This window comes from Electrona antarctica (genome assembly GCF_951216825.1).
Source record: "Electrona antarctica genome assembly, chromosome: 19".
In the NCBI taxonomy this organism is placed as follows: Eukaryota; Metazoa; Chordata; class Actinopteri; order Myctophiformes; family Myctophidae; genus Electrona; species Electrona antarctica.
Window position 1 is genome coordinate 1046248 of NC_136800.1, and position 27962 is coordinate 1074209.

A 27962-nucleotide genomic window follows, 5' to 3' on the forward strand; every position below is an offset into this window, starting at 1 on the left:
GGTTATCTGCAGCCATACCCAAGCTGTAGATTCGGAACATTAATTTCTTGTATTGAAGATAGTTTCCCTGGCACAAACATCTATCGGTATATCAGTATCGGTATCAGTATCGGCTATCGGCTAAATTGTTATTTTAAACATCGGTATCGGACAAGAATTTCCACCAGAAATGGATGGGTTGGTGTTAAAGAGAGAACACGTTAAACTGTTCACATATAGCATTAGCGGCTCACACATAGCAACCCAAACCCCTAGTTAAGTAAAATAGCTAACTAAATAGTAGCCTAATTAAAAAGTTGACTTATATTCCAAATGTCAAGGTTTACGTACAGTACTACTCACACATTTTACACTGTCTGAAATGTTGCTGTAATAATTCAACCAGAATTCCTAAATCAAAGGGGAACGCAACTTTTAGATGCACGGTCAAATCTTAATTTGAGGGTGAAAAGTACTGACCTTTTTTCCCCTCTCAGTTAACTTTTGTTTTGCAATATGAAAAGTATACATTTTTCCAATAATGTAACCATGATCTTACAGGGATTACCCAGGGATGCCCACTGTGGAGGAAAGGGAGATGTACAAAAGAGCATTTTATAAGCAGTATGAGGAATACAAGGAGCTCCACAGGGAAATCAGTCCTATCCTTGTGAAGATCAGACAGTTAGACCAAATGATGACCAAGCTTCCAAGAGACGGCGTAACGACAGAGGTGAGAGAGATATATATATAATAGGCCTATCTCACAGCCCGCTTTCCACGCCCACTTCCGGTAGATAGTGGTGTCATTTAACATTAGCATTTACACGTTTTTTTCTCTGGAGAATCTAAGTACATTTTCTAATGTAAAAATGTGACAGACCAATATTATTATGTAGCAAACAAGATGGTAAATCAGCTCGAACAGATAGAACAAACCTTACCTTGAGAAAACAAAAGTTGTAGACTTCTTAAATAACCTCTGTTAACATGTAGTGTCTATGGAGTGACGTCACGCTATCACCACTAGCCCCGAAAGGGGGCGTAAAAAGGGGGCGGGGAAATTCTGTGAGATAGGCTTATTAGAGACCTGCGGATGAGCTTTTTTTGTCACCAGAATCCGCGCGTGCATATTTATAATCCGCCCGTTATCCGACCGCATTAACTCTATCTCTAACCGCTAGCTGTTAGCATAAACCCCAGCTCCAGGGGCCAGCATACACGTTCACTTTAAGAAGTCGCGGAGTTTGCCCGCCTCCCCGTCCCCCAACACACACTCTTGTCACACACACCACCGCAGCATTGGAACAAGCACACACTCCTTACCTCTCGTCAGAAGCGTTTACATGGCGCCAGCGTCGCAGTACAAAGGCACAAATTAAATCTGAAATGTGGATGGCAGAAAATCCACCAAGGACAGCGATCCTAGAATCTGAGTTACGACGGTTTTGAAAATCCTCCCTTCCACTGCTTTGCACTGTGAATACATTTCCAATCCCATAGTTGGAACGGTGGGGCGTTGCTTTGGGAACCGGACCAATGTTAAAGGCTTCCGTAGGCATCAACCATTATATAGACGGAGTCTACGTTGGGCTACGTATATATATACGGACTTGGGATATGACACCACCTAGTGTCGACGTAAGTATATATACGGACCTGGGGAAAAAATAGTTAATTAATTATTCCAATTTATACATCTGCAACCACCTGCGGATTGCGAGATTTTGCTGAGATTCTGTGCGTTTTAAAAGCTATAATAAGCCTATATATAGATGCCATTAATTTCCCGCACTATTTCAACCCGCGGTTTATCCAATATTAATTTATAATATATTTGAATGACCCAAATCCACCCCAAACTGCGGTTAACCTTGGCAACCGCGGCTAAATCTGCCATCCGCTGGTCTCTAATATACATGTTTGTATTAATCCCATACAAAACCACATTTTAGACTTTGATAGTGTAGAGTTTTTTTGTCCTGCACCCTATGATCCGCTCCAATGAAGGCCTATAATTTAGGTTTAACCTCTTATGCATTTTATACATTTCTGTCCCTACATTATGATATTATGGCGGAAATGTCTGACATGAATGTTGTATACTTTCCGTGTCTTTGAAGCATGTGGTTATAGATGATAGTTTCCCATTTCTTTACACAGTCCTTTGGCATTATTATTGAACTCTGCGAGATATTTTAAGCTGCAAGGCAGTGCTTGCATCGTATGGTCCTAATCTTGTTGTACTGTAGTGTAGCTCACATTCTATTCTATTCAGTTCCATTTGTTATTATGTGTCTTCCCTATAGGAGCAGAGGAGAATTGAGGCAGTTCTGAAGAAGTATGAGCTAAAAAAGAGCGTAAGTGATGGATTCAGATACAGAACAAGGGGCTCAGGATTTACCTCATGTTCCCAATCAACAGCCTCCAAAAATCATTTAGCAATATTTTTAACATTTAACCGAGAGATCTATTAGATATTAGATGTAGGTTAAAGGTTCAGATTTTTTTAACTTAAGCTGTATGAAATACTTGCCATTAATATAGTGGTTGCAACTGTATTCATTGATTGCCTGAGTCCCGTGGTGGGAGTTCTGCTCTGGTTTTGGTGAAATATTAAGTAGTTCCGGTCATTTTGTGGGGGGCACAGGGGGCCACGCATTAAAAGTAAATTAATCCACAAAACTAACATAATTTGTATTGTTGACCAATTTCTAAAATATTATTCCATGTGATAGAGGGGTCAAAGTTAAACGAAAGTTGCGCTAATATTTTAGAAATAGGTCAACAATACAAATGACGTTAGTTTTGTGAATTAATTTACTTTTACTGCGTGACCCCAGTGATCCCAACAAAATGACCGGAACTACTTAATATTGAACAAAACCGTAGCAGAACTTTATACACTTAATACACTTGCAATCACTATTAATGGTAAGTATTACATACAGCTTAAGTTTAAAAAAAAATCTGAACTAACCCTTTAATGCCACTCCAGAGGAAGAGATAGAGATAGCCCTACTGTTCACTTTTTATTTTATTGCCATAAATATGATTTTGTGATACACATGACATCATCATCATACCCGGAAGTTAAGCGGGAACGCCTACCAAGTGGCAAAAAAATACTTTCTGGCCTTGACGGCCCATACATTGGTGTGTGGCAGCGGTGGCCGAACGGTTTGCGGAGCGTTCTTGATACCGGAAGGTCGCCAGTTCGTATCCCCGGACCGGCACGTTAAAATTACCACCGCTGAAGTGTCTTTGAGCAAGGCATTGAACCACTACCATGAAATGTTCTATGAGCAGGGCCTGGCTGTAAACAAGTATCTGATGCTTAGTCCAGTTACCCTGGGTAAATATAGTAACTTTGCTTTGCTTTACATCCATGCAGAAAAGTCCTATCTGATTGCATTAAACAACATTAAACAACGTTAAACTCACTTTGCCACTCACTTTATGCATGCGCATACCCTCTATTTCAGAGTGAAAGTTGAAAAATAGGGCCTATTATGTTTTGTTAAAGGAGCTTTTGTTGTGGCAGATTTCATTTGTCAAGACACAATACAGTATATTCATTGAAATAATTCAATATACAGTAATCATGTTGTGTAAAATGGTGTCCCCAATGAGCGTTGGGCACTTGTGTGCAGGACGCAAATCAAGAGCTGTTACTGTTGTCCAAAGTAATTATTAATGGGAAAGGAAAAAAAAGAGATGGAGAGGCATGAGCATCTGATGCTGGGGTCATCTCTCAATAGATTGTTTCTGTTTTGACTCCACAGAACCCGTCCTTCCTGGCGAAGAAAGAGCGCTACGACCATCTGAAAGCTAAATTAAGCATTTAATAACTAAAAAACATTGCTAGGATGCAACTGGGTGATATATCCCACGGTCATCGGGGTTTCGGGTCTTCCAACATCATACCCCTCACTCGGGTGACCCAGCCGGGGTGATCAAGTCAGTAGCCAGTAGCTACCCTCGATCAGTCCCTTATAAGGAAAAACCAGGGACACACAATCCGCTGCTCCAGAACTACTCTGCCGGCACTGGGCGTGCCATCCGGCACGTGGAGGGACTATAGGCACTGTGGGTTGACTCCTGTCCGGGCCCCTCCTACGTCTCACCAGGTCCTCTCCTGCTCTCACCAGGAGTACGAACAGGACCTGTGCGTTGCACCAGATTCCAGCACCAGACACTTCATTCGGGTGGTGGATTCTGCAGGTTCCACCGGCAGGGCGACAGTGGTGCCGCAGGCTCCACTTGCGGCTTGAATGGCCCTCCTAAAGGCCTCACATGGGTTTTTTGGGCGTCCTCCTCACGACGAACACAGGCTGGGGCGCTAACCCAACCTGCTTACCCGGGTGCCGTCTACATTCCGGCTGCCAACCATCTATCGGGTGGTCACCGATAGCATGTAAGCTACTTCAAAAAGAGGATCCACAATTTTGCCCGTGAACACTGTGACAAAGGGTCGGTCGTGAGGAAATCACCATTTCTTTCTTTTGTAAACTACTAATAAATTATATTTTTTTAAACATGGTGTGGTTTGTAGAAAAAATGCCCTTCTGGGCACAGGTCTCCACCAGGAGGATAGGAGTGTGATGTTTGGCAAAATGTTTAGGAGTAATATAAACGTGTGTGTGTGTGTGTGTGTGTGTGTGTGTGTGTGTGTGTGTGTGTGTGTGTGTGTGTGTGTGTGTGTGTGTGTGTGTGTGCGTGCGTGCGTGCGTGCGTGCGTGCGTGCGTGTGTGTGTGTGTGTGTGTGACACACTGTTGTGTGGCGCTACACTGTTGTAGCGCCACCATGAGGCTGATTTGAAAACTGTCAAGTGGCATTTCTTCATCAGCCTAGTGGGAATATGCATGCACAGTTTCACCGCAATCGGATGCTGCGTTGAGTAGTTGTGGCGATTTGTACAAAACGGGTACAAAGCGGGCTACTCCTGAAAAGTTTAGAAGCCAATCGTAGGCAATGAAGGTGGATTATGAGAAAACAAACAAACCCGTCTTGATCACATGACTATGGAGAGCATGTGTACTGATTTGCGTGAAATTTGGATAACATCTGAAGGAGTAATATTCGAAAATGTGCTTTACATATGTCGGCCTCCTGGTGGCGCTATAAAGAGCAGATGTGAAAAATTCCAGGCAAAGGTTTTTCCTTGGCCTCTAGGGAGTTGGAATACAAAGTTATCCACAAATCCGTGCAGTTGGAGGTAAAAACCCTTTTCGGCCAGTTATAGCGCCACCATGAGGCTGAGTTGAAAATGTTCACGTGGCATTTCTTCCTCGGCCTAGTGGGAATGTGCGTGCGCAATTTCACGGAAATCACACGATGTGTTCATGATTTGCAGCATTTTGTTTGAAACTGAGCACTCCTGCGAACTTTGGAAGCCAATCTTAGCCAATCAGGATGGAGTCTGAGAAATCTGAAAGACCCGTTTCGTTGAATGGCTCTAGAGAGACTGTGTACCAATTTGCGTGATGTTTGGACAAAATCTGTAGGTGTATCGTCCAAAAACCTTTTTTGCACAAAGCGGCCTTCTGGTGGCGCTATAAGAGGCCGTTCTGAATTTTTTGGGGCAGAGGTTCATCGTTGGCATCCAGGGAGTGTGTGTGCAAAATTTGGCATCGACCGGGTTAACGGTGCCAGAGATTAGCTGTTCACAGACGGACGGACGGACACACGGACGGACACACGGACGGACGGACGGAGTGCAAAACATACTCTCTCCCCATGCCTTCGGCCTGGTGGAGACAATGATTAAAATGTCCATAGCCTAGTAGCAGTGGTGTAAAGCAGTATGTTGTTTTTGGCAGCAAATTTTGATTTTAGTTTTAGTCGTAGTCTCTTGAATAGTTTTCATTTAGTTTTAGTCACATTTTAGTCACCTGGAATGTTTTAGTGTTAGTCTAGTTTTAGTCGACTAAATGTCAAGATTTTAGTCGACTAAATCTACAGTTGATTTAGTTGACTAAAATGTATTTTGGCGGTCCTTGATGCCGTCGTAATGACTGATTTTACACTTGCTGATTTTTTTGCAACTGAATGACTGGAAAATGAAAATGAAGAGTAGCCTACATAGTACACATAGTACATGCATACACTTTACTTAATGATTATATCTGGTTTCAGTATTCATTGATCACATATATTTTCTCTAATATTACTCGTACTGTACTGTATGGGTGCTGTACTCTGGACTGTACTGTACTAGACGTACTGTACTACTACTGTACTACTTGTGGTATTGCCGAGGTGTTTCAGCTGTCCCTGCTCAAACATGCATATAGGGACAGACAGACAGACAGACAGACATAAATGTCCTTTAAGTACATTTTTATAGCAATCCTTTTGTACTTTTAAGTAGGCCTACATTTTGAATTTCGAACATTTACTATACTATACTAAATTGTAGGCCTTTACATTGCAGGATTTGTTCCCGAGTAGGCCTACTTCCTAATAGCCTACTATAGCTATTGCAATAGCCTATGTAAACTACAATAGGCTATGTAGGGTAGCCTACTATGGATACATACATATTACAGAGATAGTGCTGCCTGCAGGCAGCAGGCTACATCTCTAGTTGAAGTTCATTAATCATTAGTAGACTTGCTGCGCGGCCACGGCGCGCAGACAACAGGTGCTCTAGTCTGCTGTTAGCCTGTTACTTAATACTTAGAGTAGCTGCTACACCAACACGTTATTCAATCTCCATCGAGACGAATTAGAATTAACTATGGAAAACATAGAATTGTGCGAGTTGAGAGAAAATAAGATGCGGGAACAATTAAACGCTGTAGACGGGATTATTATTCACCGATTGCAGCACAGCAGGTAGAATATATTGAAAACTTGGACTCTTCAACACAGGTAAGATATCTCCATAGCCATGGGTCTGTACTTAGGTAGGATAACTTGTCGACTCTGTTATCTGACTGAAAATGAAAACCTGCCCATTTTTAATGATTTTTATCACAGCCTAAACTTGTATGGTTTCTAATGTTCATATCGGTTTCAGTCAGATGAATAATATTGTTCACGTTTAGGCTATATAAGGCTATACAATTTCAGAATTGATCAAAGAAAGTGTGGACAGACACAGAGCCATAGATCGAAGAGCAGGATGTAGAAAGGACGAATGAAATGGCATTTCCAATTCGGCTATATAGCTTTGATGTGTGGTATTGCCACTTAGCCAAGTATAGCCTTTCATGAATTTGTGTAGTTGCAGCTTTTGAATTATTCACTGTAGTGGGCCTGGCTTATTCTGGTGAGTGCGCGCGTGCGTGCGTGCGTGCAGAAAAGAGTGCATGTGTTTCATTCATCTTGCTTTACGGTATTTCTGAATGCAAATATGGCCCCTCAGCAGCTGTGTGAGATCAGTGAGTAGCTATGCGTGACTAGGGCTTTCCCTCAAATATATATCTCATCATCACAGGCCAGGGGAGGGATAAATATAGCGTATGTGATGATGGCAGCAAACACCATTGCATACAGATAGCTGCGTCAGGTCAGGTGGCTGCACTGAATTATTGAAGCATCGACTTGGATTTAGTTCCACCACTGCACAGCACCGATGAAGCATGCATGGGTCAGTCACCGCGCGCGTACGTGTCCGTGTGCGTGTGTGAGTGCGTGCGTGCGCGTGTGTGTGCGTGCGGTGCGTGGACGAGAGAAAGAGAGAGATAGAATGAGAATTGTGTATAAGGGGTGCAGCAGAGAGCACATTGTTTAATTGGAAGAATGCTCAAGTCAAGAGGCTTTAGACTGCTATAGCAGGTTTGCCAATACAATATACATCTTCTATTTAATCTGTAACAAGTTGGTCAGCCAACCGCCATTTATGAATGGCCATGATACAATATTACTAGATCGTGTGCAGCACTAACTTATTGTGTACTGATGATGACAAATGCCACTTAATTCTAGCCTTTAGCAGGCCAGCCCAACTAGAATAAACACCACATGGGCATTGTAATTCTCCCTTCCCGATCGTGTGCGGCGCGCTGCCGCTGTCAGCTATAAAAGACCAACCGGCCACAACTGCTGTTGCTTACGGCCATACCACCCTGAACACGCCCGATCTCGTCCGATCTCGGAAGCTAAGCAGGGTCGGGCCTGGTTAGTACTTGGATGGGAGACCGCCTGGGAATACCAGGTGCTGTAAGCTTTTTTCCTTTGCTAAATCTGCCTGCACTCATCAAGCATGACGTTCTCTCGTGTGTGTGTGTGTGTGTGTGTGTGTGTGTGTGTGTGTGTGTGTGTGTGTGTGTGTGTTATTTTTCCATCTACTCCAACTCTCATCTACAAGTGTTGTGACATGTGAGCTTGTAGATCGGCTATTTTTGTGAACATTCTCCCCAGCATAGGGATGGGTGAATGAAGTTATTTCCAAAAGTTCATACTTCAAAAGACTGGATATGGCATATCCAGTCTTTTGAAGTATGAACTTTGGAAATAACGTAGCATATCCGATATGCTACTCTCTAAATACATCTGGGGGCGGCAAGTTCCCTGGAGTTGCCCTGACGACCGTGGAGAGTTAAATGTTGCGGTTATCCAGGTATACCATATTATTATGGATCTGACTTAGACGCGTACAACAGACTGAACCGCTTCGTTGTCTATAGTCTTCTAGTGAACCCATTTACACTCTCATCGTGATCAGAACACATGGAAATGTCAATTAAATCACACGTCTAAAGTCTGCCAGGACATTAAGAGTAAAGCTCAAGAGTGTGCGCATGGGTATGAGCGCATGCATAAAGTCAGTGGCAAAGCGAGTGGCAAAGTGAGTTTAACGTTGTTTAATACAGTCAAGATGGATGTATGGGCTGTCAAGGCCACAAAGTAGTTTTTTTGCCACTCAGTAGGCGTTCCTGCATAACTTCCGCATATGATGATGATGTCACGGGCATACCTTCTAGACTCATCATACATCAAAATGTAATATTTTCAACTGATCCTGACCACCCAAGGTTGCCTAGCCTACCCCTGTTCTATGTTATTGTTGGCAATGCTAACATAGAAAATAACATGCAATTTTGTTTCCATATAGGCCTCCCTCTGGCTGCCATCCATCCGCCACATCAACTCCGTCATGTTCGAGGCTCGCCAGTACGACAGACCCCCGGCATACAACAACCCCCCCGCCAACTCCCGCTTCAGCGCCCCACGGAGCGTCCATTCGTTCAGGAGCCAGCACGTGCCCTACGCCTACAACATCAGCAACAACCGCCCTCCGGACTCCTGCGTATATACGGAGGAGCGGCCTCAGTTCTTCTTCCGCTGGTTCTCCCCGCCGGGCTTCGTCAAGACCTTCCAGGCCGCCACGGTGCTCATGTGCTTCCTCATCTTCGCCTGCGTCGCCTCCACCCTGGTGTGGGAAATGCACGGCGTGGGCTACGGCGGGACAGGGGCCGGGGTGGTGCCCGGCGCGGGGGGGATCGGTTCGGCGGGAGGGTCGTCGGGTTCGGGGTACTACGGGGGCAGCTACGGCTACTCCAGCGGGTACATGACGCCGTACTCGGCCAAGTCGGCCATGATCTCGGTGGCGGCCATCAACTTCCTGGTGGGGCTGGGCTTCCTGGTGGGGAGCTTCTCTCGGTCGCCGAGCATGCGGAGCCGCTGTTTCTACCTGACGGTGTTCGTCTGTGACGTCGTCTTGGCCGTGCTCCAGGTGAGTCAGGCTGGCTGGCCAGGACCATAGACATATATAAAGGCTTGATGGCTCAAAGCGGAGTCTCTGACGTAGTTCACCCGGCGGCCATCTTGCTTCGGGACTACAGTACAGTATGTTCAATGGGAGCTCAAATCTTGACAGATTTACAAACGGGTTGGTTTATTACAAACGTTGTCAACGTGGCTATGATTCAGGGCGCTTATCTGCTTAATTTTCTTTTTTATATGAACGTCGTATAAAAGCATATATGTATGCGGACGTCTCTGACGTTTATAACAAACCAAACCGCTTTGAAAATCGGTTGAAAATTGAGCAAGTTATGGTTATTTAAAAGTACATGCCCCATAGACACAATGTTATGCTGCCCCAAGGTAAGATGGCCGCCACCTAGCGACGTCACTCTACATTGGCCAGAGCGCGGGTGAGCCATCTAGCTTTCTTATATATATCTATGGCCAGGACACTATGGACCTTTAAAGGAAAGGTCCCCGTCATAACACAACCCTCTTCTTAGCCCTATATTTCCTCTCCTGGGAATGGTGGAATATACCGGAATGCTGTCACTCACTGGCTATAAATACTTGTGCTGCATACTATTGATTGCTTACAATTTTGATGATCTATAGGTTGTTTGTCCACATATGTCAATATACTGTAGGTGTGGGGAAAATGATGCATTTTTACAATGTAAAATGTTACATTGCCATTACATTAACCCATTCACACACCAACGGCAGAGGAAACCAAGGCAATAACCATGCAAGGCACCAACCTCCCTATTCGGTAGAAGATGGAGTTCAGTGTCTTGCTCAAGGACGCTAACCCTGCAGGGGGAGCTGGGCCTTGAACCGTATAACCTTCTGGTTCCCAAGCAGGGAATCTCCTGAGTCACTGTTGCCTAGGACTGGGCTTCAAATGCATAGGAGTCCACTTTTTGAGTGGTGTAACCACTCCTACAACTGGCTTTTGTGTGCAGAAAAAATGAGCATGGTTGCTATGTTCAAAATAATTTCTGACGTAATTAAATCACACCCGGGTGAACTGGATGACCGTAGCAACCATGCTCATTTTTTCTGCACAAAAAAAGCCAGTTGTGAAATCACATCCGGGTGTGATTTCATTACGTCAGACCACAGCTGATCAGGCTATATAAGACCTTACACCACTCAGTTCACACGGGTGTGATTTTTTTTAACATGCCTGGAAAATGGGGTATTAGAAAATGACAGAATAGTGCACTTTTCACCAGATGCCGCTGGATAAATATAATTTGTAGTCTATACGGCTGTGTCTGAAATCATTCCCTACTAACTATGTACTGTGTAGTGATTATGCCATTAACCTTCTGGGCATAAACCCATTTAGGCCTGATGTCGAAATAAAATAAAAAGGGCCCTATTATGTGTGTCTTAAGTACCAGGTCTTATGACTTAACTTAAGACCTGGAGGCGTGGTCAATGCTGTTTGGCCACTCAGAATAGCCAAATGGCATTGATCACGCCTCCAGGTCTTAAGTTAAGTAATAAGCCCTGGTACTTAAGACATGCATAATAGGGCCCAAAGTCTTCTGAAAGAATATATATTCAAAGATTTGTGCCGCATTTTCACGATTTTTCAAAAATAGCAGACCTACAAGCTCGACCTATGAGCTTGTAGATCTGCTATTTTTCAATAGTAAATTATAACATAACGCTTAGTTAAAACACCAAAAGGGGTTCCCGCCCAGAATGGGTTAAGAAGGGGCATTGGGTTAGGGTGAAAAAATATATACCTGGACACTATAAATAGATTGATTTGACAATGTATAATAATGGACACATAATATAATAGATCTATATTATTAGACCTTTTGTTAAAAAAAAAAATCACACCCGTGTGAACTGAGTGGTGTAAGGTCTTATATAGACTGATCAGATGTGGTCTGACGTAATGTCTGACGTAATGAAATCACACCCGTGTGAACTGGGTGACCGTAGCAACCGTGCTCATTTTTTGAGCACAGACAGACAGACAGACAGACAGACAAACAAAGCCAGTTGTAGGAGTGGTTTACACCACTCAAAAATCACTACAGAACCACGTATCAATGTGTTTTTCTGTTTTCTTTCCTTCTCCAGGGTATTATTGACATCGTGTTTGTGATCGGGGTGAACCCCATGTCCCAGAGCTCCCAGAGCATGCTGTACAACCCCATGCTGATGATGTGTCAGAACATACCCAACCGCCCCAGCCTGAGTGGCAGCGTCGGGGCCGGCTTCCCCGGAGGCTTCCCCATGTACACGCAGTACCTCCAGCGCTACTGCTTCATGGACCCCGAGGAGGTCAGTTCACGACACGACGTGGCCTGACAGGCTACACAATGGCAATGTTTTAGCACTCTCACCTGAGGGCTGTATTTTGCGTGTCTTAAAGGGGCATTCCACTCGTTTTCAACATTTTACTATGTCATTAATATACCTTAGAGCTGTTGTGTGGAAATAATAACAAAGTCCCCCCATTCTGTGTTTCCTAGAACTAGAGGTCTGAAAAAAAATATTTTTTTTCATAATTACAGTTCTAGGAAACATATTAATGTATATTATTATACTATAGGTATATTAATGACATAGTAAAATGTTGAAAATGAGTGGAATGCCCCTTTAAGTACCAGGTCTTATTACTTAACTTAAGACCTGGAGGCGTTGTCAATGCCATTTGGCTATTCTGTGTGGCCAAACAGCATTGACCACGCCTCCAGGTCTTAAGTTAAGTAATAAGACCTGGTACTTAAGACACGCATAATACTGCCCTCACTGTGCGGACAGAATATAATAGACTGACATCAGTGTTGTTTTCGTCGACTGAAACGAAGACGAAAAATGTCCGTCGACTACCTTTTTTTCACTGACGAAAACTAAATGGAAACTAAATGAAAACGAAGCTATGGTGACTAAAACTATGACCAAATATACTGACAATTTCATCAACAAATAAAAACTAGACTAATGGACAAGAGATCCAGAATAAGTCATTGTATTCAGTATTTTAGCTGTGACGTGAGCGCGAGCACGTGAGATACTTCCGGGTCCTACTTTTGTCTCGCTTTTGTGTCCCCATAGAGTTATACTGTGACGCTCCGTCGGACTAAATCTGAGACGAAAACAACCACGAAAGTCTCATTTTACCGCTTTCCTCGCAACAACAAAGCTGCGCTGCTCTCCCAAATCTGGCTGTGACAGGCCGTCTGCCCCACACGGAATACTATCGCCATTTTATTTCATTGTGTCAACTAAATCCTCATTAATGCAAACTAGATTCAACATACTCAAGCCTGCAAACATTCTAAATATGCCCCCGAAATATTTTACTGAGCAAATGGACTGTTACCACCTTCAATAATAATGATAATAATAGTCTTTATTGTCTCCACATCATATTTGTTTTGTCATGGAAACTTGTACAAAACATTAATAATTCTACTCGAGTTGGAAGCATTAAGACCCATTTTAACCATCAATGGCTTCCTTTCTGAAAAATAACGTCATTGTAAAAAGATTCACGCGTTTAGATATTCTATTTACAATGAGATGCGGACGGGAGCTGGTGCCACTTGGACCCGGACGTAACGTAGCACTACAAAATGACGTCGGACTTAAATACTGAATACACTTGGTTGTATGCTGAAAATAGCAGATCTACAAGCTCACTCGTTGTGAGCTTGTAGATCTGCTATTTTCAGCAAGTGTAAAATCAGTCATTACGACGGCATCAAGGCCCAACAAAACACATTTTAGTTGACTAAATCAACTGTAGATTTAGTCGACTACAACTAGACACTACAACATTCCAGGTGACTAAAATGTGACTAAAACTAAGTGAAACCCATTCAAGAGACTATGACTAAAACTAAAATCAAAATTTGCTGCCAAAAACAACACTGCACTGTATGAAAAAGTAAAAAAGTAAAAAGTTGCCTGAACAACAGCGTTGTAATAATAATAATAATGATGGATCTGTTCCAGGCTGTAGCTCTGGTACTGGGACTGATGGTGGTGTTAGCCTTGTCCCTGGCTGCTTACTTTGCCTACAAGACCCGCAGTAAGATCTGGCGCCATGGCAAGCCCAATGTCTACTGGGACCGACCCCTGTCCGGGCAATCAGAGGGACACCATGTACTGGACTGGGTCAGTCAAACACTTTGGTGTTGTTTTTTCCCATTTGTTGAGGGATTTGATTTAACCTATTCTGGGCGGGAACCCCTTTTGGTACTTTAAGCATTATGTTATGCTTTAGCTGTTGAAAAATAGCAGATCTACAAGCTCATAGCGCGGCACAGAGTGCCGCGCTACGAGCTTGTAGGTCTGCTATTTTTGAAAAATCGTGGCTGCAAGTCTCTGAATATATATATATATTCTTTCAGAGCGAATGTTTTTAACTCAAGTCTTTGCTTCTGGGGGTGGTGTCCCTGGAACTACATATTTTGAGATGCGGGTCAGCGGCCAAATACAGATAATTCTAGGGGTCCTTGACATGAAATTAGTTTGAGAACCACTGACATAGAAACATAGGCTTTTTCAGAAAACTGAAAATGTAGAAGGCATTTGTAGAATCGTCCTCTGGTCTAAATGGGAATGAATTTCAATGAAGGCATGATATGACAGGGTGAGTGCAGAAGTGGGTGGCTGCTGGATGGATGAGTCAGAGTGGGTAATAAGACAGAAGTGAAGGATTGGTGTGGGAAAACCGACTCTGGACTTACGAACTGTTAATTAACGCGAAGCAGTCGCACCTCCCGCCCCTCCGCCTCTGCACTTTTCTGCCAAGTCAACACGCACACACAAACACACACACACACACACACACACACACACACACACACACACACACACACACACACACACACACACACACACACACACACCGTAGACTCCGAACACGTCAATGAACATGCACGGGCAACAGAGAAGAATATGAATTAATGGAATGAAAATAACACGACGCTTTAGAAGCGTTTAGAAGAATCCGATATCACCATTTTGTAATTCATGCACAGAGCGCTATTGTGCTGTAACATTGGGGGGATATAGCCTGAACAGAGAAATAGATATTGCTATTTTAACAGAATTAGGTGCATGTAGCCTATGGGGGGGGGGGGGGGGGAGCCGATATAGGCTCTAATATTCGCAACACAGTATATTTCTATATATATATATTTTTTTAAATAGAGATAGATACTGCAATTGTAATGGAATTTGAGACGGGAGGCGGAGGGGCGAGGGGTGCGCTGCCCGGACTAGTGTGGAAACGACTGCTCCCACTGGCACTGTACCTTCGACAGGCATTTCTACAAATGTTGCTTTTAATGTATCTTTAAAGAAAATGTGTTATTCATGTCCTCACTGTATTGCATTACTGCTATTTTTTTTTTTATGTTTTATGCCTTTTGCTTTTCTTTTCTTTCTCTCTCCATTGCTCTGTAAAGCAGTTTGGGGCATTCATTCATTCTAGTCATTTTGACTGTAGTTGCCTAGTTTACTAGTCGACTAGTTGTTTAACTACCTATTATGTATGGAAATAAATATTTGTATATTTAAAAACTGTGTACATTGGTGACTATAACTATAATCTACCTGATCTTGAGGCCTACAAAATCGGGGGTGGGGGGGGGGGGGGGGGGGGTGGGGGGAAGAAAAAAAACCTTTTTTTTCTTATCAACTAGTCAACTAGTACCAACAAGGTCGACTAGTGGATTTACTAGTCGACTAGTTGAATAGTCGACTAGTTGCTTAATGCCCTACTTTGAGCTGCATTTCATGTCACGAAAGGTGCTATACAAATAAAGTTGTATTATTATTATTATAATTACACTACGAAACAGGATAACGGGCCTTTTATGTGAACGTGAACCTCAACAATACAACGAATGGTTTATGCCAACAAACTGCAGCCACTCCACAGAAGTGAGACAAATGAGATCACAAAGACCAAAACCCGATTCTATAGTGTTTGTGTTTGGTCTGATACTTGGCTTATAGGAGTCATTGATCACATTGTCCTTTCACTGGCTGCTTATTGGCCCACATGTTTGTCTTCAGCACACCTGGTTTCACTGAGGCTGATCATTAACTAGTGGGGGGGGGAAATGAGATAATAAAAATTCTTCATACCAGGCACGTGCACACATAGACCTCAAAGGGGGGCTTCAGCCCCTGCCCTTTTACCCGTCTGTAAAACACAACTGCCCTTTCCAGACCATGAATGCAGCATTTACTATGGTGAAAGAAATGCAAATGCCCTCCTCCTCCTCTCCTTTCCATGCCAGGAAGGCAGCATTCAGGAGAATTGCTTTTTTTCCCCCGAAGTCTCCTGAACTTGAACACAGTATTTTGCGTTGAACAAATGTGTTTAGAAATCCAATGTCGTTACACCTGCATCTCCACTAGCTAGAGTGCTGGGTTGCGCCCCGAAAATAGCTGATCTACAAGCTCTCAACGCGTCGCAGCGCGACGCGTTGTGAGCTTGTAGATCTGCTATTTTCATCCAAAAGTGCCCTTTTATGGGATTTCAGCCCCTGCCCCTCTAACACTCTCTGCACGTCCCTGCTTCGTACCAAAACTGGACCCCTTGTGACAGACAACCGAACATCGCTATACATGTCACTTCCTCGTCACAAGTGATCCAAAGGTTATGTTGAGTCATACAATGTTTCCTTTTATAGGCAGTTTTGCCTTATTTGTATAGGAGAGTTGAGAGCAGGAAGCTGGGGTTATATAGCGAGAGTTGAAATCACATTCACCCAATGTGCTTTGATCTATACTAACGTGTGAAAACGTGTACGTCACCAAGAGGAGGGCGGCGTCTGAAAAGCTAGGGACGGCCCTCTCATGGGCATTCAATTCTAGCCCACATCACTCCGAATAGAGTGACGGTGGTATGTTTTTGTAAATATTGAGCTCGTTCTTGGCGACAACATAGTGAACCAACACCAGGATGGATAGAAAGAACGTCGGGCCCAAATACATTAAAAGGACAAGGAAAATGTTGTGAACAAACACGGCTGTGCTTAGATACTTTGTTGAACGTTATGTCTCTGCGCCCGTGCGCCGTACAGCCGAGATCCAAGCCATTATACGTCTTTTTGTAAACTCGTCAATCTGGGTTCCTTGGTGCTGTCTCCATGCTGGAAAACTGAAACTCTAATTCCGTTTTCTGGCTCATTCCCTCGACATGACCTGCTGTGGCACTTATTTACTGAGAAAGTCTGCACCATTGTGAGGTCAGTTTAAAAAAAGAACGTATACAAGCACACTGGATAGTCGCTCATTGTAAACAAACCAGACAAGCCAACAAGTATGGCGGCCGCTACCACGTGACACATATGTTGACGCCCCCTCCAAGAGATTTTGGTACACACTATACCAGAGCCATCTAATAGAGACACACGGGGACTACAAATTTCACGCCCCCAAATGAGACAGCGTCCCCACTTCTGGTCCGTTGGCACGGATACTGCAGGCCAGCCCATAGAAGTCCATTGAAATTCAACTGTAGTTAGCCTACTTTTAAAATAATATGAAATTAACTGAAGACTATATTGATTTGAATACAAATATGTTTCCAAATGTATGAAGTGTCTTTGTCAACATATATTGTTGTTTTCTCAATAGAGGATGTATTTCACATTTAATTTACCACTTGAATGAGTTACCCATAATGTTAACGGAGCAGAGGGTTGACGGCAGACAGAGAACCTGTCGCTTTTACGGGACGTCACTGCCTTTACGAGGCTACGAGCGCCGACTTTGAAGAGTGGAATTCTCAATATACATCCCGATCCCGACTGACTTTGTTATTCATGTCTATATTTTGAACATGTCACAGGATTACTATATATGTTCTACCTACCACGGAGCTCCGACGGTGTGTTTTACCGCTGTCAACTTGTTGTATAATTCACTTTGCTGAATAGTTGCATGGGAAAATAACCCAGCTAAATGGAGTGACATCCTGACATTTTCAACTACCTAGTGAATTCTCCAGATGAGTATTAATAATAGTCTTGCAAGATGCTGTTTAGATCATTTTCAACAAATACATAGCATATAAAACGAAATACAACAAATATATCTGGGTATTGAAAACCTCAAGGGATGCATCCGTGACGTATATACCGTGCGACCACTTTGACTTGAGATTTACAATGCTAGCACTTTTCACAAACTGATGGAGTATATTATAGTACATTGTAGGATGTATATTGAAATGGCAGGTATGTGACATTGAAAAGGACAAATTAAACATATGGGACACTTTATTAGAACACAATGAACAGTAATGAACCAGTGAAATTAGGGTATTTTATGATGCCTCTCATAGGGATTGCATTGGCAGCTGCAGTACACAGTTGAAACGGACCAGAAGTGGGGCCGCTGTCTCATTTGGGGGCGTGAAATTTGTAGTCCCCGTGTGTCTCTATGGAAGAGTTGCGATATTGAGGGGGAAGAAACCGAGCGCTCGAGCGCTATTCATGCAGCCTGAACTGAGACAAGCTGGAGTTGGAAATGCATTGTTTAATGAGGGCGGCGCAATTTTAAGCATGTGAGCAACATGACAACTGTTTTAAAGTATTGTACAGTAACAACTAAAGTCTCTTTAATGTTTATGTTGTACTATTACTACAAAACAAACACGGGGGGTCTGTAACTGAGTGTACAAATGGAACCAAATGGACCCGTCTCAGAGTTAAATTAACATTGATTTTACAATATAAATTGGGGGTCTCGGAGATAGAAATGCCATTAAATGGGGGTCTGTAGACTAATGCATGTCAAACTGGGGGGGGGGGTCCTTGAAATGAACACGGTTGAGAATCCGTAAAAATCTTCTCTTATGGAGGTCCTTGGCATATCTTTTCAAATGGGGGCTAATTAGTGTCAATTTGGGGGTCCTTGACATGAAAAGGTTTGGGAACCAGTGGGCTATAGCGACCCCTGCTGTCTGGTCATGGTACCTGTTCAGCAGTGAAGGGATCTAGCACAGGGCAACTGTGAAGAAGGCCACCATAGTTTCACACTCACTCCAGAGAGAGGGCCACATTGCATAATACTGTCGTATCAAAAATATCAGATCTACAAGCTCAAAACGCGTTGCAGCGCAACTTTGGATTAAAATCCTGAATATATATATTTCACTTACTTGGAGTTTGGAAGCGCTTGTCGAAGTAACTGAACAGCCCTGCGTACCACCTGTTTCGAATTCTCACACAATGGAGGAGGCAGCAGCACGGCCCGTTAATGAAAACGAGTGCTTCCAAACTCCAACACTAAGAAGAAATATCACAGCATGGAATTTATTGACAGAAAACAGCTCATAACAAACGCTTTGCAGATTGAAAGAGGATAATTCAAGTTTTCCGTTACAGCTGCAATGTTGGTGACTTTTATAACGCTGTTTAATACAAGCAGATCGGAAATGCAATTTGGATGAATGGGATGTCAATGGAAGGTATTGCAACTCATTCCATTGTAAAAAAGAAAATCTAGTGTTGCAAATTGCGGCTAGTATAGGCTGTATAAGTGACCTGTCTATTCCTCAGGACGACTACATTATATTGAATTATATCACCGTATTATAATTGGAGGGAAATGTATTCCACACTGTGTTCGCCAGTCCACTGACTTGAGTGAAATTGCACGTGCCTGACTGGGGTCTACTTTATGGGCGGAGGGTGTGTAGAGCCCAGGATCACATTAGATAATTGACACAGGGGTGAAAAATGGGTTACAAAATCGTGGGATAAAAAGTATAAAAAAACAAAAACAAAATGGGTTAAAATGCAAGCAGTCTGCACAGCGTGCCATTTAGACCTGAGGGGCGATTCTAAAAAAAATTGCTTCTAAATCAGACAGTTTTTCTGATATATCTACGGTATATCAGAACTATTTCATGTCAAGGACCGTCCGTCACGCCCCAAAATTATATGTAGGTAATTGGCCGCCGACCCCCCCATCCGAAAATATGTCGTTCCAGGGAAGCAAATATTTGAGTTAAAAACGTTCGCTCTGAAAGAATATATATACATTCAAAGATTTGCGCCACATTTTCAACGATTTTTCAAAAATAGCAGATCTACAAGCTCGTAGCGCGGCACTCGGTGCCGCGCTATGAGCTTGTAGATCTGCTATTTTTCAATAGCTATAATATAAGTATAACACAATGCTTAAAACACCAAAAGGGGCTCCCCATCCAGAATGTGTTATACTGTACGTAGTCGTATGGCGGTGTCGTTAGCAGATTGTGGCGTGCAACTATGTCATCCAGTGTTGTGAAGTATAAATTAATCATATATAAATTAATCATATATACGTACTGCTTCCTCTCTTTTTCTCTTCTGGTACAATCTATTAGATCACTTTGGCACTCAAATTGTTTTCGAGTCGATGTGCTCTTTCGAGTGACGCCATGCCCTATTCTTGGGAACGCTCGTACGTTTGCCTCCCAGGCAGACATATTTATAATGTATACGTGACATGTATAATATATATATATAAAAAAAAGTGTTGGGTTGCCTCAGTGTTACTGTGCGAATCCCCATAGAACATGGTGTCGCTAAATGATTCAGTCTGTCTGTCACTCGCACACCTGCAGCTCTCATAATACATCCCATAATATAGTGTGTGTGTGTGTGTGTGTGTGTGTGTGTGTGTGTGTGTGTGTGTGTGTGTGTGTGTGTGTGTGTGTGTGTGTGTGTGTGTGTGTGTGTGTGTGTGTGTGTGTGTGTGTGTGTGTGTGTGTGTGTGCGTGCGTGCGTGCGTGCGTGCGTGCGTGCGTGCGTGCGTGCGTGCGTGCGTGCGTGCGTGCGTGCGTGCGTGCGTGCGTGCGTGCGTGCGTGCGTGCGTGCGTGCGTGCGTGCGTGCGTGCGTGCGTGCTGACCATGATGGTGGCCATGATACTGACATGTTTCTGACAAGATACTGACCAAGACCATGATACTGACCATGATAGACATGTTCTGACATGATAGGCGACCATGATAGATATGATACAGGACACGATACTGACCATGATACTGACCATGATAGGCGACCATGATAGATATGATACAGGACACGATTCTGACATGATACTGACCATGATACTGACCATGATACTGACATGATAGGCGACCATGATAGATATGATACAGGACACGATACTGACCATGATACTGACCATGATACTGACCATGATACTGACATGATAGGCGACCATGATAGATATGATACAGGACACGATACTGACATGATACTGACCATGATACTGACCATGATATTCTTTCCCAATCCCAGAGACAGCCGAAGTATAAGACTTGTACCACCACAGTAGTAGGGATTCTTGGGAATATGGGTACATTTTCTGTCACAAAACAAAAAAGTACAACAAAAGGAAGCTATAATTAGATATAAATTAAGTGTTATGGGCCCACAGAATCATCCTCCTGGTCTCTAATGTAACTCCTTACTACTTTGTACCTGAAGACAACAGTCTTCGGCTTTTCACATTGAGAATATATGAGAATTTCCTCAAAACGGGGAAAACCAATATATTCCCTTGTTGTCACCCAGTATGTTATGTTTCATTTTCTTTCAATTAATACTCATACCAGGACAGGAAATACATTTCTTCACACATTTATGTGGCAGTGTCACACAGCTGTCCTATAGTGCCTTAATTAACTCTTCTGATTTTTCTCACCTAAGATAATTGGTGCACTGGTGCTCCTGATGTGCTGGTTGGTACCTTGCATGGTTTCCGCCGCCATCGGTGTATGAATGTGTGTGTGAATGGGTGAATGTAATGCACAATCTATGTAAAGCGCCTTGGATAAAGGCGCTATATAAATGCACCATTTACCATTTACCATTTTAATCACAGTACAGTACAGCCCTAACAGTACAGTACTCCGATTGATGGCATGCCTTATAGACCTCCATCAACTCACTAACTCACTGTTGCCCTCCATGAGGCGGTTTAGAGTCCCTAAATATAAGAAAAACAGGCTAAAGAACTCTTTTGTACACCAGTCTGCTTTTAAACCAAAATCGGTAAACCAAGAGGATATGTTCTATTGTTCTTGTTCCTGTCTGCTTCTGTGAGTTGTGTCCTGTAATGTATCTTTTGTAATGTAGTGTGTATGTCTTGTCTGTATCTTGAACAGTGACGTCATGGACGCAAAACAAATTTCAGTGAAAGCTGACAATAAAGTTGTATCGTATCGTATCGAGGGACCATTTTCCCGGTTCAGAAACAACCCGCCACAAGAAAAAGTTGTCAGTTTGCACTAAAAGCGTGCAATAAAATCCTTAATAAAAGCCTCATTTGTAAATCATTCCTTTGTTGAAATGATAAATACTATGCGACAACATAATGTGTGTGTCAGCAGGCTATAGTGGAGAAAATACACAACTTTTTAAGACTTGTGGATTGAACTATATGCTTGTAGCATAAAATCGACACATTTACAAAATCTGCAAAATGATTATCATCAGAGTAACATTTGATGCAAAATTGCACCCCATATAAACATTATAAATATAAACATGTACACTTGTGAACAGTGTTGTTTTTGGCAGCACATTTTTATTTTAGTTTTAGTCTCTTGAATAGTTTTCATTTAGTTTTAGTCACCTGGAATGTTTTAGTGTTAGTCTAGTTTTAGTCGACTAAATGTCATAAGATTTTAGACGACTAAATCTACAGTACAGTTGATTTAGTCGACTAAAATGTATTTTAGCGGGCCTTGATGCCGTCGTGATGACTGATTTTACACTTGCTGAATATAGCCGATCTACAAGCTCACAACGTGTCGCGCTGCGACGCGTTGTGAGCTTGTAGATCTGCTATTTTCAGCATGCAACCAAGTGTAAAATGACTTATACTGGATCTCTTGTCGACTCTTGTCTATAGTTTTTATCTGTTGACGAAATTGTCAATACATGTAGTCTTATAGTTTTAGTCATTCTAGCTTAGTTTTCATTTAGTTTCCATTTAGTTTTCGTCAGTGAAAAAAGGTAGTCGACGAACATTTCTTGTCTTACTTTTAGTCCACCAAAACAACACTGCTTGTGAACCTCCATCACTCACATACATTGGCTCCTCTCCACTCACGCAGAATAGAAAGCAGCTGAGGGAATTTCTCATGTGTGGCCCTTATTTCTCGCTGAGTGGCTCTGACAGTGCTTCCACTGCTAAGAATAGGAGAGGAGAGAGACGAGAGAGAGCTTGGCAGGCAAGACACTGATCATCCTGGACACCTGGTCACACCACCGCCCTCCTCTGAGGATGATGGATGTTGGAGTTCCATCTTGTTTTACCTCAGTGTGTCTCAGGCCTCAGTCACACTGTCGAGACGGCTGTCTTGTCCGGGTCTTGTGTCTTGTCCGTGTTTAATGGCCGCCCCCCCAATGCATTTCCGATGGAAGTCACATGGTTTCACCAAACATTTTTGTTTGATGGCTGTGTTGTGCCCCCCTTCCCCCCCATCAAACAAAAATGTTTGGTCAAACCATGTGACTTCCATTGGAAATGCATTGGGAGGCGACCATTAAACACGGACAAGACACAAGACACGGACAAGACAGCCTTCTCAATAGTGTGACTGAGGCCTCCCAGTGACTCAGACGATACTGTCACACTAGTGTCTGTTTCTTTCAGTGCATGCGTGTGCAAGAAGTGTGTGTCAGCACTCTCAGCAGCATGCATTGTACCTGTGGCCATGCCCATGACGTATTTTCTTCTTTTTTTTTTGCATTCAAGGGTTGCTTGTCAGCGAAGTATATTCTCCTATACCGGGAGCAGAGAACATGCTGACAGATTGAATTCAGATCAAGTCACGTAGCAACAAGATCTCTCTTTGTAACTCCTGCATGAAAAATGCATTATACGGTATCTGCTCATTTTACAATATAGCGATTTTCTTAACGTTGTCTGGGGAAAAGTAGCATTTCACCTGGGTGGTACATTAAAAGCCCTGAATTCATAGACAGTCAACTGTCAGAGTGCACGTGCTTTGACTGTCATGGGAGGTGTAGTGTAAGAGTTTTATATTCCATCTTTATCGTCCCATCTTTATCGTCCCGCTGGTTTGTGACCCGTTTTGGGTCACAAACCAGTTTTTATGGGTCGGGAGTAAATATCCTGTATTTTTCATGCCCAATTTGTCACTAATAGGACAGGTTATGTATGACTGTGGACACAGCCCTGGGAAGGCAACCCAGCCTATCATTTCTGCACTTTTCCGGTTTTGAATGAATTCATTTCGACAAACCAATGCAAATGTAGTCTACTTGCCAGAATGTGAACCCAGGCATGTTGAGACCCCAGCATGTAGAAACTGACGGATTCTAACTTAGCAATATGTTGAGCAATTTTCGCCCAATGAGTGTTTTTTCTTTTTGTAAAACTAATGCTTGGAATGGATTCAGCATCATGAAAGCCCCCTAGTTTGACATGTCACATGCTACATAAAGCATGATGAGATTTTGCCCTTTTTTGCCTTCTATAGGTTGTTAATGGTATGGTCACATATTATGCGAATTATGAAAATTGCTCAGCAAATGCAAGTTAGCATCCGGCAGTTTCTACATGCTGGGGGGACCCATTGATTGATTGATTGATTGATTGATTGAAATATGTATTAACAGTTTGCAGAATTACAGTACATTTCAAGCACAAACTCAATACAAAGACTGTTAACTGTGAGTGAACGACCCAATTAAGCATTACACTTGTTTACAAGAGGGTCCATATACTCAACATTTATAACATAAAACCATGGTGTACTCAACATGTTCCGGGTTCACAATGCGGGGCTCTATGGGCTGGCAAGTGGGCAACTGGCGGCCCGGGGGCCACATGCGGCCCCCACCTTCACTTAATGCGGCCCGCATGTTAATATCAGAATACTGATATAGTATTGATTTCAGCTGTTACAATTCCAAACCAGCTTTAATTACTTCATGACTACTAAAATGTTACTGTCTTTTTGTGTCCAATGTAGTTATATTAACAGTTCATAAAGTTAACATAACTATAACTAAATGCATTTGAAATACAATAAAAAAGGTTACTTTTGAGGATTCTAATTCAAAAATAGCAAAAGATTATTCAGGTTTTCAATTCAAATAACAGCAAAAATAGCTGATCTACAAGCTCAGAACGACGCGTTCTGAGCTTGTAGATCAGCTATTTTTGCTACGACATTAATATGCAATGTGGCCCCTCTGGAGTGAGTGTGGAAATATATTGGCCCTCGCCATCGTCAAAGTTGCCCAGCCCTGAAGTAGACTAATGTCCTATGGTGTGGTTCCTCCAGGTGAACAGTGTTGGCCGGGCGCAGAGCATCCCGCAGGCGCCGACGGTGGTCCTGTCAGAGAGGGCGGCGCCGGTCGCCGACCACCTCAGAGCAGTGGACAGCGTGGTGTCCTATGGCAACAGAACTGTGAGCGTCTACAGCGAGGGCAACACGTGAGTATAGTGGTGGAGTATAGACCTGGCTGACCACTGCGATCCAGTGTCGTTTTTGGCGGCACATTTTGATTTTTAGTTTTAAGTCATTGTCTCTTGAATATAGCTTTAATTTAGTTTTAGTCACATTCTAGTCACCTGTAATGTTATAGTGTTTAGTCTAGTTTTAGTCGACTAAATATCATGAGATTTTACTCGACTGAAATCTACGGTTGATTTAGTCGACTGAAATGTATTTTGGCGGGCCTTGATGCCGTCGTAATGACAGATTTTACACTTGCTGAAAATAGCCGATCTACAAACATTGTGAGCTTGTAGACCGGCTGTTTTCAGCATGCAACCAAGTGTAAAATGACTTATACTGGATCTCTTGTCCACTAGTCCCTTCCTAACATTTTAGTCTAGTTTTTATTTGTTGACAAAATTTGAGTATATTTAGTCTTAGTTTTAGTCATCATAGCTTAGTTTTCATTTAGTTTCCATTTAGTTTTCATCAGTGGAAAAAGGTAGTCGACGAACATTTTTCGTCATAGTTTTAGTCGACGAAAACAACACTGCTGCAATCTCCTCACCACCTGTGCTCTATAATCTAGATTACAGTGGTTCCCAAACCTTTTTCATGTCAAGGACTCCCAAATCGACATTCATTATAGGCTGTGGTCCGGCTTCAGAAAACTGTCAGGATTTAGAAGGCATTTGTAGAATCTTTTCTCAGGTCTAAAATGGGTTAAATGTTGCACCCCTACTTTCTTTACCTATACAGTTATTGCGGTAATAACAACACCAACACCCGCGGTGCTGAGCCTGCGTCTGCAAACCCCAGCAGGGCGCCGCCTGTTAGGCCCAACAACAGCTCCTCAGACGAGGCCGACAGCATCCAGAAGAAACACCTTGAACCTGTGGAGAAGAAGAAGGCATGGCGGCCGTCGGACCATCGGCCCATCGGCTCCCCTGCTGCGCGGGAGGAGGGGGTTGAATATGAGACCGGCTACACCACTGGGGGGGAGAGTGGGAATGAACTGGCTCAGGACCAGACGGATTATCTCTTCAGGTGGGCCATTACAATGTTCTCCCCCCGATTAATTACGTTTGCCCTCTGCCTTTTTTAATTGCAACAATCAGTGGCGTGCACAGACATTTAGAGGGGCAGGTGCTCAAGTGGAAAAAAAGGGCACCTTGTGCAGCGCATGGAACCGGCTGGTTGTCTTAATAGTGTGAGATTTATAGATTTTGGGGCATAAATAATATATTAGACGCTTTTTTATCAAGAATTGATCAATCTCACCATGGTCAACAACTCAACTTTTGTACACTGTACAAAAAAACAAAACAAAAATAGTTTTTTTTCTTCAAAAGTGCACATTTCTATATATCGAGCAAAGAAAAAGGTAATTCCTTCTCATTTTTGCTATATTTAAAAAAATAAAAACCTTTTTTTTTTAATATATATATTTTTTTATTTGGTTTTTAACATTTTAAAAAACAAAACATTTCATTTCCCCACACCTCCCCCCCCCACAGCATAAATACAAATACGTCATTGTCCTCTTTCTCTGCCACGTCTTTGTGCACTGTATACTCCCTGGATGGAGAAAATAATGATAATAATAACTACATTTTAAAACATTTTAGATTCATATTAAGGTTACTAATTGGGCACCATGCAGGCTTTACCCGGAGATAACGTCGGACGAGCAGCGGCGCGAGTACAAGCGGGAGTTTGACGCCGACCGGGCTCGCTACAAGAGGCTGTGTGCGGATATGGACGACGTCAGCGATCGGATACACAAGCTGAGCCGAGAACTGGACACCCTGGGACAGTCCTCCGTCACATACCAGGTAGAGAGAGGAGAGAGCATGACCTATAGCACATGTTCTGTCAGTGGCGTGCACAGATAGACACTAGGGGGTGCTAGAGCACCCCCTGCCCTTTTGGCAATGTGCCCTTTTGGAAAAAAAAGGAAAAAAAAACTTATTTTTTTCTTCTTTTTTTTTGATTTTTCAAAAATAGCAGACCTACAAGCTCATAGCGCGCCACTCGGTGGCGCGCTATGAGCTTGTAGATCTGCTATTTTTCAATAGCTAAAGCATAACATAATGCTAACACCAAAAGGGGTTCCCGCCCAAAATGGATTAAGGCAACCGGCCGGTTCCACGCGCTGCACAAGGTGCCCTTTTTTAACTTGAGCACCTGCCCCTCTAAATGTCTGTGCACGCCACTGCCTATAGCACATGTTCTGTATAACCCGAGCACTGCTGGAAGTAGTGCTCAGGAGCAGCTGAGAGTACGATTCGAAGAAGTCCATAGTAATTATTATCCATAATGTGTCGATAAGGGGTCAGGGACGGATAGGCCTTTTCGAGGAGGGGTCGGAATAAATGATGCGGTTCTTCATCTCAACTGCTCATTAACCCATTTTGACCTGAGATCAAAATATTAAAAAAATCTTCTAAATCCTCCAGTTTTCTGAAATAAATATTTTCACGATTTTTCAAAAATAGCAGACCTACAAGCTCGTAGCGCGCCACTCGGTGGCGCGCTATGAGCTTGTAGATCTGCTATTTTTCAATAGCTAAAGCATAACATAATGCTAACACCAAAAGAGGTTCCCGCCCCAAAATGGGTTAAGCAAACGTATCAATAGAAAAATGCCTTGTCGTACACACAAGATGTAGCGGAGTATTAGTAGCCTATAATATTGAAAAATTAAATCAAGTAAAAGTAGCAGTAGTTCTACTTTACACCTCTGAACCTGAGAGCTGTGTCCCTTCTGGGTGTGTGTGCTGTTCTGAAGCCAAAACCACAGAACC

General features: G+C 42.9%; 1 protein-coding gene across 1 annotated transcript in view; it reads left to right on the plus strand.

Annotated features, from left to right (window-relative positions):
- LOC306943767 (occludin-like) overlaps window positions 1-27962 on the plus strand; it is a gene marked incomplete at both ends in the record, with an annotated part of 33763 nt that overhangs the window by 1849 nt on the left and 3952 nt on the right. The window contains 8 exons of the mRNA XM_079530297.1: window positions 541-712; window positions 2289-2339; window positions 9045-9665; window positions 11786-11989; window positions 13670-13831; window positions 25000-25151; window positions 25978-26202; window positions 26819-26990. Coding sequence (XP_079386423.1) covers window positions 541-712; window positions 2289-2339; window positions 9045-9665; window positions 11786-11989; window positions 13670-13831; window positions 25000-25151; window positions 25978-26202; window positions 26819-26990 — 1759 coding nt within the window. The remainder of the gene's footprint in view (window positions 1-540; window positions 713-2288; window positions 2340-9044; window positions 9666-11785; window positions 11990-13669; window positions 13832-24999; window positions 25152-25977; window positions 26203-26818; window positions 26991-27962) is intronic.